This window comes from Lipophrys pholis, assembly GCF_963383615.2.
Source record: "Lipophrys pholis genome assembly, chromosome: 16".
NCBI classification, from domain to species: domain Eukaryota; kingdom Metazoa; phylum Chordata; class Actinopteri; order Blenniiformes; family Blenniidae; genus Lipophrys; species Lipophrys pholis.
In genome coordinates, this window is record NC_137634.1 from 3,367,679 (window position 1) to 3,382,565 (window position 14,887).

At 42.0% G+C, this 14,887-nt stretch overlaps 2 protein-coding genes across 2 annotated transcripts; both read right to left on the reverse strand.

Annotated features, from left to right (window-relative positions):
• Positions 1 to 536: 536 nt before the first annotated feature.
• Positions 537 to 4,883, reverse strand: LOC308121424 (uncharacterized protein). The gene is made up of 3 exons (XM_080482654.1): positions 4,588 to 4,883; positions 3,802 to 4,098; positions 537 to 1,657 (listed from the first exon to the last, which is right to left on the reverse strand). Exons 1-3 carry the CDS (start codon positions 4,757 to 4,759, stop codon positions 687 to 689), a joined length of 1,440 nt encoding a protein of 479 aa, XP_080338780.1. The 5' UTR covers positions 4,760 to 4,883; the 3' UTR covers positions 537 to 686.
• A 1,231-nt stretch (positions 4,884 to 6,114) lies between these two features.
• Positions 6,115 to 11,283, reverse strand: LOC308122281 (uncharacterized protein). The gene is made up of 3 exons (XM_080484022.1): positions 10,830 to 11,283; positions 10,044 to 10,340; positions 6,115 to 7,914 (listed from the first exon to the last, which is right to left on the reverse strand). Exons 1-3 carry the CDS (start codon positions 10,999 to 11,001, stop codon positions 6,704 to 6,706), a joined length of 1,680 nt encoding a protein of 559 aa, XP_080340148.1. The 5' UTR covers positions 11,002 to 11,283; the 3' UTR covers positions 6,115 to 6,703.
• Positions 11,284 to 14,887: the final 3,604 nt, after the last annotated feature.

Sequence of the window (14,887 nt, forward strand, 5' to 3'; positions counted from 1 at the left end):
TTTGTTTGTTATCTCTTGGCTTGACCGGAGTATCAGGGGCACAATCTGACAGAGGTACATAGTCAACAAAGTCATCTTGGTTCCCAGCTTCAGAGACGGTATAATCGAGTATCTGCTGCTGCTTCTGCTGACATCATCCAGTGTGTGCTATCCATAACATAGCTAAACACTCTCACACCAGCACAGACTTAAAAAGAAAAGTTTAAAAAGTGACTGTCAATAGATATAAAATGTACATTACAAGAATTTGTTGTACAGTCGCATGGCCGCCGGGACAAACGACCTCCTGAACCTCTCAGTGCTGCAGCACATGGAGGAGTCGGTCACTGCGGCGGCTTCTCTGAGCGACCAGTGTTGAGTAGGGGGTGGCTACTGTTCCTGAGAATGGCCTGCATCATGCTCCTCATCCTCTTCTCCACCAGCTCATCGACAGTGTCCACCCCCGTCCCCACCCCCGTCCCCACCACTGACACACACACTTCCTGACCAGCTTGTGCAGGCAGCAGTGTACTTCAATACAAACGGAAACCACATTTATGTAAATCTTCTCATTTATTGAAACAAAACAGTAACAATCATCCTGAAGCAACAGGATTTAGATCAGTAACGTTTCTTTTAAACTGGATGATTCCTTGTGATTTCAGGCTCAAGCTGGACTTCCTGAATGAGACCTCCTGTAGAGTCTTTCATGACTTCAACTCTTTGTGAGATTTCATGTGGTGCAGCAACGAATTACGTTGACCGAAACTTTTCCCACACGATTCACAAGAATACGGCTTCTCACCTGTGTGAATCCTCATGTGGGACAACAAAGTACGTCGCACACTGAAGCATTTCCCACATGCTTTACAAGAATACGGCTTCTCCCCCGTGTGAGTTCTCATATGATCCACCAAATTGTGTTTTAGTCCAAAACTTTTTCCACATGTTTCACAAGAATATGGTTTCTCACCTGTGTGAATTATCATGTGGCGCACCAAACAACTATGATCACTGAAGGTTTTCCCACATGTTTTACAATAATACGGCTTCTCCCCCGTGTGAGTTCTTGTGTGGACCAACAAATAATTGTGTTGGGTGTAACTTTTCCCACATGTTTCACAAGAATACGGCTTCTCACCAGTGTGTGTTCTCATGTGGTCCACCAAAGACCGTTTTCCTGCGAAACTCTTCCCACACGTTTCACAAGAATGCGGCTTCTCACCAGTGTGAGTTCTCACGTGGACCAACAAACTACCACTATGTCCAAAACGTTTCCCACATGTTTCACAAGAATACGGCTTCTCACCAGTGTGAGTTCTCATGTGGACCAACAAACCACCCCTATGACTGAAGCTTTTCCCACATGTTTCACAGGAATACGGCTTCTCCCCCGTGTGAGTTCTCATGTGGACCAACAAATTATTGTGTAATCCGAAATAAGTTTCCTCACAAAGAAGTTTTTCACCTTCAGCCTGTTTCTCTGACACGGGAACGTTCTCGACACGGTCACTATGAAATATGCTGGTTTCTTTCAGCTCTGCATTCATAGTTGATGGTTGTGGTTCTTCTGGTTCCTCTTTGATCTGTGGAGGTTCTGGTTCTTCCAGCTCTAGATGGGAGTTTGTTTCCTGTTTGAAGAGCTGCTCCTCCCCACAGTCACGATCCTGCAGGAGCTCTGGAGGGACAAAAAGTACAAGAGAGAAGGTTAGTTACATTCCTAGTCATGACATCATTGCTTGACGTGCACCTCTACCTGCTGAACAGCTGGTGGATTCACCTTTTAAACTTTTTCTAGATGGTATTTTCACTGATCTTCTCTCATATTTGCACAACATTGTGTTTCCTGTTTACCAGGCTACCTGAGATGAAGTGATGACATCCTTCTTTTAAATTAGGGAAACACTGATCCACATCTCGTCACTTCCGGTCCGATCCTGATACCTGAATTTGGAAATCTGCCAATACCAATATCATTCCGCTGCCAGAGCTGTTTGCTTTAATATTATTATTATCATTAGTTGATTTTATATGAGGCTGTAATAAAGTCATCTCTATAATAAAGTATGAAATGTACACATGTATTCTCCCTAATGGCAACTTGAGGTTAGTATAAGATCAGGAAAGGAAGCAGTTCAAACTATTTGTGTTCAATGAGGGGGTCTGCGTGACGTCATCATCTCATAATAAACTAGTTCCATCTTTAAAACCTCAGAATCGCTTTATTAATCCCTGGGGAAATTCTTCAGCAACGCAGCACAAACGATTGGGACTATTTGCGTGGAGTAGGATGCAGCTTCACAGAGGTGTGAATCGCCTGCTCCAGCCTGGAGGAGCTCCTTTTCATTGTTTTGATGTCAGAGCTATTCTCCTCGGCGAGCTGGCGTTTTAAAACGGTGGCGCCTGGCGGCAGAGTGGCCGCCTCGCTCTACAACGGCTTTGCAAACATCACAGGTTGCTGTGTTGCTTTGTTGTGTTTTGAGTGTAAAATACGTCCAAACAGTCGACATGTTGACAAGAAAGGTTGGCTAGCCACGGTGCTGCTATGCTAGCCTGCGAGCTGGCTGCAAACTGTGGAATGGATTTCCTGACTCATTAGTCCGTGTCTTATTGAGACCCGCCGCCGTTCAGGAAATCCATTCCACAGTTTGCAGAGCAGCGGCAGGGAAACACTTGTGGAGTCATTTCAGCAACAGTAAAGCGCAGAGGCATGAAATCACAGGAGTGCCCAAATTAAAAGGAAATAAATGTGGAAATATAAAGAGAATCAATAATACAAACAATATACAAAGGTAGTGCTATTCTTTTTCTATGTTGTCTTTGCTTATTGCTAGCGATGTCCCGATCCGACCGGTAGATATCGGATCGGGGCCGATATTGGCGATTTGTGAGTGATCGGGGATCGGCAAATCCAGCCGATCACCCCGCCGATCTAAAAAAAAAAAAAAAAAAAAAAAACGCGGTCCGCAACGTCCCCTAATAACCACAACAATCAGGGACTAGAAGCTCCGGTCGAGCTGCAGAAGCTAGAAGCAGGCGGAGCGGGGCCATAGACCTATAAAACTAGAGTTATATATAGTGGTTTATGTTTATGCGCAGAAGTCTACTTCTAAATGTCTATGTGGTCTGTCTTCTTCTGCTTTTTTATTGTGTTTGGTGAGTCACAGCGCCCCTAAAGGCCTGGCATGTGTACTACATGCCCTGAAGCCTCGTGTTGAGCCGTGTTCATAGTGAGGTGTGGACGGTTTATTGGGAGAAGGACAGGGAGGAAAAAGATCGTTTTTTCGTTGTGTGGATGTTCCTCAGTTTACAACAACAACTAAAGAGAAAGCGAAGAATTTTGATTCAATAAGTGAGTTTTACAATAATTTCTAGGTAAACAAAGCTTCTGCCAATAGTGCTTTTAGCTTCAGACATCTTAGTTGCTCCAAAAATAGACTATTGAGTATATTTGCAATAGCAATGTGAGTATCGGATCGGGAAAGTATCGGTATCGGCCGATACTCAATTCTGAAAAATCGGATCGGTATCGGGGGCAAAAAAGTGTGATCGGGACGTCCCTACTTATTCCATTTTGTCAATGCTTCTCCTGTTTTGTCTTTTCCCATTGTATTTACTCGATGAGTCAAGCTGTCTGGAAAAGAAAAAAGCAATACAATGCAAATCAGCAAGGACTGTGGGCGGGTCTTTCTGTTCAGGGTGACTAGTCGATACCTGATCACACCATTCCTGAATCGTCAAAGGCTTAGCTGAATAAAGGCGATTAATCCTGCTTCCGTCTGAGGAGGATAAAACAAATGTCTTCATTAAGACTTTTCATACCTGTTCTGTGTAACTTGATTTGAGGTTTCCAGATGATTTCCAGCAGTCTGTGCTGACGACCGATCTCCTCCTCGTACTGGACGACAGTTGGTTCAAACAGGGTGAATATTTCTCCAGCAGCAGCAGTTAGTCGCTGGGTGGTCAAGTCTCTCACAGAGTCGTGAGAATTGTCACTTTCACCATCAGTCACAGTCTCCTCAACAAGATCCTCCTCCTCTTTAATGTGTGGAGCTTCACGTTCCTCCTGCTTCAGGCTGGAGCTCCTCTTCTGGTGACCAATGTGTTGCTGTGGACTCTCTGGAGGGAAACAAGACGTGATGGACGGATGAGACGGGAAAGGCTACTTTTAAAATATAAACATACAGTAAACTGGGGTTTAAAGAATAAATGAGAAAACTGTCTGAATGCAACTTTAGCGTCTCTAAGCTCTTAAACATTAGTGAGAAGTTTCCACTCTAACGTGGCTCAGACTTGTTTTGATCCCAGCAAACCCTGAACCATCATTATTCTGAACTCTTTACCATAACGTCTCTATTATAAACATACTGTGAAAGCTGCACAAACCACAGGCATGTTAACATGGTGGCTCAGATTGAGACAATAAATCACTTCTTCTGTTTGCAAACAGCACAAACACGGTTTCCTGTGGTGCTTTAAAATCTCTGCTGTTATTTCACTTAGAAATTAGTCTGCAGCTGCAGTTCTTGTTCTATCTGCTCGCCTAAAAAGAAATCTAACGATCCTTCCGCCACTCGCATTCATTTGTTCATGCAGACTTTTCCATACCTGTTCTGTGTAACTTGATATGAGGTTGGCCGCTGATTTCTAGCAGTCTGCGCTGACGAACAATCTCCTCCTCGTACTGGATGACGGTTTGTTCAAACGCGGTGAATATTTCTCCAGCAGCAGCAGTTAGTCGCTCGTTGATAAAGTCTCTCAAAGTCTGAAGTGAACTCATTGTTGCTGCAGGAGATGAAATAGTTCCTCTGTGAGAAACACAATCCAGAAGAGTCCAACAAGCTCCAAGCCGCCTCCAAGGCTGCTTCTGTTGTTGATCGCAACAACGACGGACACTAAAGAAAGTTGGTCACCATTTAACGGGGAAACCACTTAATCCAAACCACCACCCTCAGCGGCCAGCATGTCGCTGAAATCCACCGCCACCGAGCTCCGAAATAGTATAAACTCCTCCATCCCACGGGATTTTTCAGCCAGAAGAAGACAGGGGCGCATTCGGCAACGCCCATAAATCCACCGAGGCTGAGTAGAAAGTTTTTTTTTCACACTGGTCTGGCGACTCTATTCTCTCCCTCGAATCAGCAGCACCGATCGTCGCAGCTCTATTGCGTCATCATAGCGTTCTTTGTTTTTTCAAAAAGTCTTTATTAACAATAACAGTGCTGTTCAGCACAAAACAATACCGTATAACAACCGCCAGGAGGCAATAAACATTCACAGACAAAACCAGAGTATTACATTAAAAAAACATTAAAACGACCACATATATCGAAAGTCGTAACTGCTTTCATGTTGATTGATTGTCCGACAGTTTTCATATACTCTCTCATTTTCAAAGTTAGAGAAGCGTTATTTATAATTTGTATCACGACATTTATGAATATGTCATTCAGCTAAAAGTATAATAAGATTAATGATATAGAGCTTTTCTGACAGAGGAAAAGTCAATGAAGCCAAACAATATATGTTCAAAGCAAAGGGAGAAGTGTGGTTCAATACACGTGGAGATCAAGGTGCGAATATCGTCCCATAACTTGTTAGAAAAGGAGCAACATCAAAACAGATGAAATATATTCTCAGTGTGTTCTTTACAGAAAGAGCAATTTATGTCTGTCTTGTTTTAATTGTTGTAGGAAAGCATGTGATGGGTCTAATCTGAGTTATTTTAAAAGATACAATTACTGATTACTAGTTACGCCTCTTAAAAATAACTTGGTTACTTTACTGATTACTTCTTTTTAAAAGTAACTGTTAGATTACAAGTAACTTACTTTCTGCAACTGTCAACACAAAAATGACAACCGGTTTTGCCAAAAACTCTGTGCTGATCACTGCCTGGCCTCCTGCCGATACATATTTTAACCTTTGGCCTTCATCCTTTGTTGTATTTATATCTGACTCACGGTTTTAATAAAGATTTGTTTGTTTGTTTGTAAGGGAGCAAGACTAAAACATTGGAAATATATTTTCAGAGTGTTCTTTCCAGAAAGAGCAATTTATATGTATGTCTTATTATCTCCAGCCCTTAATAACAAGAACAATAATACTATGAGAAATGGTATCAAAATCCCAAGTGGTAGAGACTGCCAGCAAAAAGTGGCTTTAATAATTTGGCTCTTTAATGACATGTGTATATACACTCACATTTGCAGGCACACAAAAATAAAACAACGAGTACTAATTAAGAACTAAGAAGGGGGAAAGAAAGACAGAGGCTAAAATAGTCTTTAAAATACAAAAAAAATAATTATATGCTTTCTTTTCCCTCATCACTATAATGATAAGCCACAATCTACATCACATCATCTTAAACTCAAAATCAAATCTACTGTAGTCCCTAGTAGCCTTTTACAGGAAACATATTGTTCATATTTGAGCATGGAGTGAAAGAAAATATCCTTCAAAACAATTTAAGAAACTGAGAGGTAAAAAAATAATACAGGTTCCGAAAAAGGAGAGCAAGAATAATAATCAACCTCTGTGTACTTCAGTACGAATGGAAACCACATTTTTGTAAATCATCTCATTTATTGTAATAAAACAGTAACAACAATCATCCTGAAGCAACAGGATTTAAATCAGTAACGTTTCCTTTAAACTGGATGATTCCTTGTGATTTCAGGCTCAAGCTGGACTTCCTGAATGAGACCTCCTGTAGAGTCTTTCATGACTTCAACTCTTTGTGAGATTTCATGTGGTGCAGCAACGAACTACGTTGACCGAAACTTTTCCCACACGATTCACAAGAATACGGCCTCTCACCTGTGTGAGTTCTCATGTGGGACAACAAATTACGTCGCACACTGAAACGTTTCCCACACGTTGTACAAGAATAAGGCTTCTCCCCCGTGTGAGTTCTCTTATGTTCCACCAACTTGTGTTTGAATCCAAAACTTTTCCCACATGTTTCACAAGAATATGGTTTCTCACCTGTGTGAGTTCTCATGTGGGACAACAAACCACCCCTAAGACTGAAGCTTTTCCCACATGTTTCACAAGAATAAGGCTTCTCCCCTGTGTGAATTCTCTTATGTTCCACAAATTTGTATTTGAATCCAAAACTTTTTCCACATGTTTCACAAGAATATGGTTTCTCACCTGTGTGAATTATCATGTGGCGCACCAAACAACTATGATCACTGAAGGTTTTCCCACATGTTTCACAAGAATACGGCTTCTCCCCCGTGTGAGTTCTTGTGTGGACCAACAAATAATTGTGTTGGGTGTAACTTTTCCCACAAGTTTCACAGGAATACGGCTTCTCACCAGTGTGTGTTCTCATGTGGTCCACCAAAGACCGTTTTCCTGCAAAACTCTTCCCACATGTTTCACAAGAATGCGGCTTCTCACCAGTGTGAGTTCTCACGTGGACCAACAAACTACCCCTATGACTGAAGCTTTTCCCACATGTTTCACAAGAATACGGCTTCTCACCAGTGTGAGTTCTCACGTGGACCAACAAACCACCCCTATGACTGAAGCTTTTCCCACATGTTTCACAAGAATACGGCTTCTCCCCCGTGTGAGTTCTCATGTGGACCAACAAATTATTGTGTAATCCGAAATAAGTTTCCTCACAAAGAAGTTTTTCACCTTCAGCCTGTTTCTCTGACACGGGAACGTTGTCGACACGGTCACTATGAAATATGCTGGTTTCTTTCAGCTCTGCTTTCATAGTTGATGGTTCTGGTTCTTCTGGTTCCTCTTTGATCTTTGAAGGTTCTGGTTCTTCTGGTTCCTCTTTGATCTGTGGAGGTTCTGGTTCTTCTGGTTCCTCTTTGATCTGTGGAGGTTCTGGTTCTTCCAGCTCTAGACAGGAGTGTGTTTCCTGTTTGAAGAGCTGCTCCTCCCCACAGTCACGATCCTGCAGGAGCTCTGGAGGGACAAAAAGTACAAGAGAAGGTTAGTTACATTCCTAGTCATGACATCATTGCTTGACGTGCACCTCTACCTGCTGAACAGCTGGTGGATTCACCTTTTAAACTTTTTCTAGATGGTATTTTCACTGATCTTCTCTCATATTTGCACAACATTGTGTTTCCTGTTTACCAGGCTACCTGAGATGAAGTGATGACATCCTTCTTTTAAATTAGGGAAACACTGATCCACATCTCGTCACTTCCGGTCCGATCCTGATACCTGAATTTGGAAATCTGCCAATACCAATATCATTCCGCTGCCAGAGCTGTTTGCTTTAATATTATTATTATCATTAGTTGATTTTATATGAGGCTGTAATAAAGTCATCTCGATAATAAAGTATGAAATGTACACATGTATTCTCCCTAATGGCAACTTGAGGTTAGTATAAGATCAGGAAAGGAAGCAGTTCAAACTATTTGTGTTCAATGAGGGGGTCTGCGTGACGTCATCATCTCATAATAAACTAGTTCCATCTTTAAAACCTCAGAATCGCTTTATTAATCCCTGGGGAAATTCTTCAGCAACGCAGCACAAACGATTGGGACTATTTGCGTGGAGTAGGATGCAGCTTCACAGAGGTGTGAATCGCCTGCTCCAGCCTGGAGGAGCTCCTTTTCATTGTTTTGATGTCAGAGCTATTCTCCTCGGCGAGCTGGCGTTTTAAAACGGTGGCGCCTGGCGGCAGAGTGGCCGCCTCGCTCTACAACGGCTTTGCAAACATCACAGGTTGCTGTGTTGCTTTGTTGTGTTTTGAGTGTAAAATGCGTCCAAACAGTCGACATGTTGACAAGAAAGGTTGGATAGCCACGGTGCTGCTATGCTAGCCTGCGAGCTGGCTGCAAACTGTGGAATGGATTTCCTGACTCATTAGTCCGTGTCTTATTGAGACCCGCCGCCGTTCAGGAAATCCATTCCACAGTTTGCAGAGCAGCGGCAGGGAAACACTTGTGGAGTCATTTCAGCAACAGTAAAGCGCAGAGGTATGAAATCACAGGAGTGCCCAAATTAAAAGGAAATAAATGTGGAAATATAAAGAGAATCAATAATACAAACAATATACAAAGGTAGTGCTATTCTTTTTCTATGTTGTCTTTGCTTATTGCTAGCGATGTCCCGATCCGACCGGTAGATATTGGATCGGGGCCGATATTGGCGATTTGTGAGTGATCGGGGATCGGCAAATCCAGCCGATCACCCCGCCGATCTAAAAAATAAAAACGTGGTCCGCAACGTCTCCTAATAACCACAACAATCAGGGACTAGAAGCTCCGGTCGAGCTGCAGAAGCTAGAAGCAGGCGGAGCGGGGCCATAGACCTATAAAACTAGAGTTATATATAGTGGTTTATGTTTATGCGCAGAAGTCTACTTCTAAATGTCTATGTGGTCTGTCTTCTTCTGCTTTTTTATTGTGTTTGGTGAGTCACAGCGCCCCTAAAGGCCTGGCATGTGTACTACATGCCCTGAAGCCTCGTGTTGAGCCGTGTTCATAGTGAGGTGTGGACGGTTTATTGGGAGAAGGACAGGGAGGAAAAAGATCGTTTTTTCGTCGTGTGGATGTTCCTCAGTTTACAACAACAACTAAAGAGAAAGCGAAGAATTTTGATTCAATAAGTGAGTTTTACAATAATTTCTAGGTAAACAAAGCTTCTGCCAATAGTGCTTTTAGCTTCAGACATCTTAGTTGCTCCAAAAATAGACTATTGAGTATATTTGCAATAGCAATGTGAGTATCGGATCGGGAAAGTATCGGTATCGGCCGATACTCAATTCTGAAAAATCGGATCGGTATCGGGGGCAAAAAAGTGTGATCGGGACGTCCCTACTTATTCCATTTTGTCAATGCTTCTCCTGTTTTGTCTTTTCCATTGTATTTACTCGATGAGTCAAGCTGTCTGGAAAAGAAAAAAGGAATACAATGCAAATCAGCAAGGACTGTGGGCGGGTCATTCTGTTCAGGGTGACTAGTCGATACCTGATCACACCATTCCTGAATCGTCAAAGGCTTAGCTGAATAACGGCGATTAATCCTGCTTCCGTCTGAGGAGGATAAAACAAATGTCTTCATTAAGACTTTTCATACCTGTTCTGTGTAACTTGATTTGAGGTTTCCAGATGATTTCCAGCAGTCTGTGCTGACGACCGATCTCCTCCTCGTACTGGACGACAGTTGGTTCAAACAGGGTGAATATTTCTCCAGCAGCAGCAGTTAGTCGCTGGGTGGTCAAGTCTCTCACAGAGTCGTGAGAATTGTCACTTTCACCATCAGTCACAGTCTCCTCAACAAGATCCTCCTCCTCTTTAATGTGTGGAGCTTCACGTTCCTCCTGCTTCAGGCTGGAGCTCCTCTTCTGGTGACCAATGTGTTGCTGTGGACTCTCTGGAGGGAAACAAGACGTGATGGACGGATGAGATGGGAAAGGCTACTTTTAAAATATAAACATACAGTAAACTGGGGTTTAAAGAATAAATGAGAAAACTGTCTGAATGCAACTTTAGCGTCTCTAAGCTCTTAAACATTAGTGAGAAGTTTCCACTCTAACGTGGCTCAGACTTGTTTTGATCCCAGCAAACCCTGAACCATCATTATTCTGAACTCTTTACCATAACGTCTCTATTATAAACATACTGTGAAAGCTGCACAAACCACAGGCATGTTAACATGTTGGCTCAGATTGAGACAATAAATCACTTCTTCTGTTTGCAAACAGCACAAACACGGTTTCCTGTGGTGCTTTAAAATCTCTGCTGTTATTTCACTTAGAAATTAGTCTGCAGCTGCAGTTCTTGTTCTATCTGCTCGCCTAAAAAGAAATCTAACGATCCTTCCGCCACTCGCATTCATTTGTTCATGCAGACTTTTCCATACCTGTTCTGTGTAACTTGATATGAGGTTGGCCGCTGATTTCTAGCAGTCTGCGCTGACGAACAATCTCCTCCTCGTACTGGATGACGGTTTGTTCAAACGCGGTGAATATTTCTCCAGCAGCAGCAGTTAGTCGCTCGTTGATAAAGTCTCTCAAAGTCTGAAGTGAACTCATTGTTGCTGCAGGAGATGAAATAGTTCCTCTGTGAGAAACACAATCCAGAAGAGTCCAACAAGCTCCAAGCCGCCTCCAAGGCTGCTTCTGTTGTTGATCGCAACAACGACGGACACTAAAGAAAGTTGGTCACCATTTAACGGGGAAACCACTTAATCCAAACCACCACCCTCAGCGGCCAGCATGTCGCTGAAATCCACCGCCACCGAGCTCCGAAATATTATAAACTCCTCCATCCCACGGGATTTTTCAGCCAGAAGAAGACAGGGGCGCATTCGGCAACGCCCATAAATCCACCGAGGCTGAGTAGAAAGTTTTTTTTTCACACTGGTCTGGCGACTCTATTCTCTCCCTCGAATCAGCAGCACCGATCGTCGCAGCTCTATTGCGTCATCATAGCGTTCTTTGTTTTTTCAAAAAGTCTTTATTAACAATAACAGTGCTGTTCAGCACAAAACAATACCGTATAACAACCGCCAGGAGGCAATAAACATTCACAGACAAAACCAGAGTATTACATTAAAAAAACATTAAAACGACCACATATATCGAAAGTCGTAATTGCGTTCATGTTGATTGATTGTCCGACAGCTTTCATATACTCTCTCATTTTCAAAGTTAGAGAAGCGTTATTTATAATTTGTATCACGACATTTATGAATATGTCATTCAGCTAAAAGTATAATAAGATTAATGATATAGAGCTTTTCTGACAGAGGAAAAGTCAATGAAGCCAAACAATATATATTTCAAAGCAAAGGGAGAAGTGTGGTTCAATACACGTGGAGATCAAGGTGCGAATATCGTCCCATAACTTGTTAGAAAAGGAGCAACATCAAAACAGATGAAATATATTCTCAGTGTGTTCTTTACAGAAAGAGCAATTTATGTCTGTCTTGTTTTAATTGTTGTAGGAAAGCATGTGATGGGTCTAATCTGAGTTATTTTAAAAGATACAATTACTGATTACTGGCTACGCCTCTTAAAAATAACTTGGTTACTTTACTGATTACTTCTTTTTAAAAGTAACTGTTAGATTACAAGTAACTTACTTTCTGCAACTGTCAACACAAAAATGACAACCGGTTTTGCCAAAAACTCTGTGCTGATCACTGCCTGGCCTCCTGCCGATACATATTTTAACCTTTGGCCTTCATCCTTTGTTGTATTTATATCTGACTCACGGTTTTAATAAAGATTTGTTTGTTTGTTTGTAAGGGAGCAAGACTAAAACATTGGAAATATATTTTCAGAGTGTTCTTTCCAGAAAGAGCAATTTATATGTATGTCTTATTATCTCCAGCCCTTAATAACAAGAACAATAATACTATGAGAAATGGTATCAAAATCTCAAGTGGTAGAGACTGCCAGCAAAAAGTGGCTTTAATAATTTGGCTCTTTAATGACATGTGTATATACACTCACATTTGCAGGCACACAAAAATAAAACAACGAGTACTAATTAAGAACTAAGAAGGGGGAAAGAAAGACAGAGGCTAAAATAGTCTTTAAAATACAAAGAAAATAATTATATGCTTTCTTTTCCCTCATCACTATAATGATAAGCCACAATCTACATCACATCATCTTAAACTCAAAATCAAATCTACTGTAGTCCCTAGTAGCCTTTTACAGGAAACATATTGTTCATATTTGAGCATGGAGTGAAATAAAATATCCTTCAAAACAATTTAAGAAACTGAGAGGCAAAAAAATAATATAGGTTCCGAAAAAGGAGAGCAAGAATAATAATCAACCTCTGTGTACTTCAGTACGAATGGAAACCACATTTTTGTAAAGCATCTCATTTATTGTAATAAAACAGTAACAACAATCATCCTGAAGCAACAGGATTTAAATCAGTAACGTTTCCTTTAAACTGGATGATTCCTTGTGATTTCAGGCTCAAGCTGGACTTCCTGAATGAGACCTCCTGTAGAGTCTTTCATGACTTCAACTCTTTGTGAGATTTCATGTGGTGCAGCAACGAACTACGTCGACCGAAACTTTTCCCACACGATTCACAAGAATACGGCTTCTCACCTGTGTGAATTCTTGTGTGGACCAACAAACTACCCCGGTGTTTGAAACTTTTCCCACATGTTTGACAAGAATACGGCCTCTCACCTGTGTGAGTTCTCATGTGGGACAACAAAGTATGTCGCACACTGAAACGTCTCCCACACGTTGTACAAGAATACGGCTTCTCCCCCGTGTGAGTTCTCATATGATCCCCCAAATTCTGTTTGAATCCAAAACTTTTTCCACATGTTTCACAAGAATATGGTTTCTCACCCGTGTGAACTCTCATGTGGCGCACCAAAGAACGATGATCACTGAAAGTTTTCCCACATGTTTCACAAGAATACGGCTTCTCCCCTTTGTGAGTTCTCTTATGTTCCACCAAATTGCGTTTTAGTCCAAAACTTTTTCCACATGTTTCACAAGAATATGGTTTCTCAGCTGTGTGAATTATCATGTGGCGCACCAAACCACGATGATCACTGTAAGTTTTCCCACATGTTGTACAAGAATACGGCTTCTCCCCCGTGTGAGTTCTTGTGTGGACCAACAAATAATTGTGTTGGGTGAAACTTTTCCCACATGTTTCACAGGAATACGGCTTCTCACCAGTGTGTGTTCTCATGTGGTCCACCAAATTATTGTGTAATCCAAAATAAGTTTCCTCAGAAAGAAGTTTTTCACCTTCAGCCTGTTTCTCTGACACGGGAACGTTGTCGACACGGTCACTATGAAATATGCTGGTTTCTTTCAGCTCTGCTTTCATAGTTGATGGTTCTGGTTCTTCTGGTTCCTCTTTGATCTTTGAAGGTTCTGGTTCTTCTGGTTCCTCTTTGATCTTTGGAGGTTCTGGTTCTTCTGGTTCCTCTTTGATCTGTGGAGGTTCTGGTTCATGATAGAGGACCTGCTCAGTGTCTGGTTTTTCTTCTGGTTCACTCAGGTCACTTTGCTCCTCAATAGAAGGAACCCTAAAGGAACCACTTTCAACCTTCAGTATAAACTGCTCTCCCTCCTGGCTGGTACTGAGTTCCTCGTGCTCCTCATTCTGTGGAGGTTCTGGTTCTTCTGGTTCCTCTTTGATCTGTGGAGGTTGTTGTTCTTCTGGTTCCTCTTTGATCTGTGGAGGTTCTGGTTCTTCCAGCTCTAGACGGGAGTTTGTTTCCTGTTTGAAGAGCTGCTCCTCCCCACAGTCACGATGCTGCAGGAGCTCTGGAGGGACAAAAAGTACAAGAGAAGGTTAGTTACATTACTAGTCATGACTTCATTGCTTGATGTGCACCTTAAGACAACCCCCCCCCCCCCCCCCCCCCACCGATGATATGATATATTATCATTACATTTGTGGTTAATCTGGTCTCAAAATGAATTTGACAATAATATAGTTTCTCTGCAATAATTTGTAGGCCAATATATCGTCCAGAAAAAGTTGTTATCGTCAAAGTCTTAGCTGAATAAAAGCGATTAATCCTGCTTCCGTCTGAGGAGGATAAAACAAATGTCTTCATTCAGACTTTCCATACCTGTTCTGTGTAACTTGATTTGAGGTTTCCAGATGATTTCTAGCAGTCTGCGCTGACGAACAATCTCCTCCTCGTACTGGATGACGGTTTGTTCAAACACGGTGAATATTTCTCCAGCAGCAGCAGTCAGTCGCTCGTTGATAAAGTCTCTCAAAGTCTGAAGTGAACTCATTGTTGCTGCAGGAGATGGAATAGAAACGACAATACAGCAACGTCCAACAAACTCCAGTCTCCAAAGTTGCTAGTTGCAGCAACAACGGACACTAAAGAAAGTCGGTCACCAGTTGACGGAGAAACCAGTTATACAACAGGGACTCATTCGACGACGCCTTAAATCCCCAAAG

Excerpts from the sequence above, each read along its gene's own strand:
- LOC308121424 (XM_080482654.1), bottom strand. The coding sequence starts at position 4,759 with ATGAGTTCACTTCAGACTTTGAGAGACTTTATCAACGAGCGACTAACT. Across the intron at positions 4,099-4,587 it reads TATCAAGTTACACAGAACAG|AGAGTCCACAGCAACACATT; the intron begins GTATGGAAAAGT and ends GTTTCCCTCCAG. Across the intron at positions 1,658-3,801 it reads AATCAAGTTACACAGAACAG|AGCTCCTGCAGGATCGTGAC; the intron begins GTATGAAAAGTC and ends TTGTCCCTCCAG.
- LOC308122281 (XM_080484022.1), bottom strand. The coding sequence starts at position 11,001 with ATGAGTTCACTTCAGACTTTGAGAGACTTTATCAACGAGCGACTAACT. Across the intron at positions 10,341-10,829 it reads TATCAAGTTACACAGAACAG|AGAGTCCACAGCAACACATT; the intron begins GTATGGAAAAGT and ends GTTTCCCTCCAG. Across the intron at positions 7,915-10,043 it reads AATCAAGTTACACAGAACAG|AGCTCCTGCAGGATCGTGAC; the intron begins GTATGAAAAGTC and ends TTGTCCCTCCAG.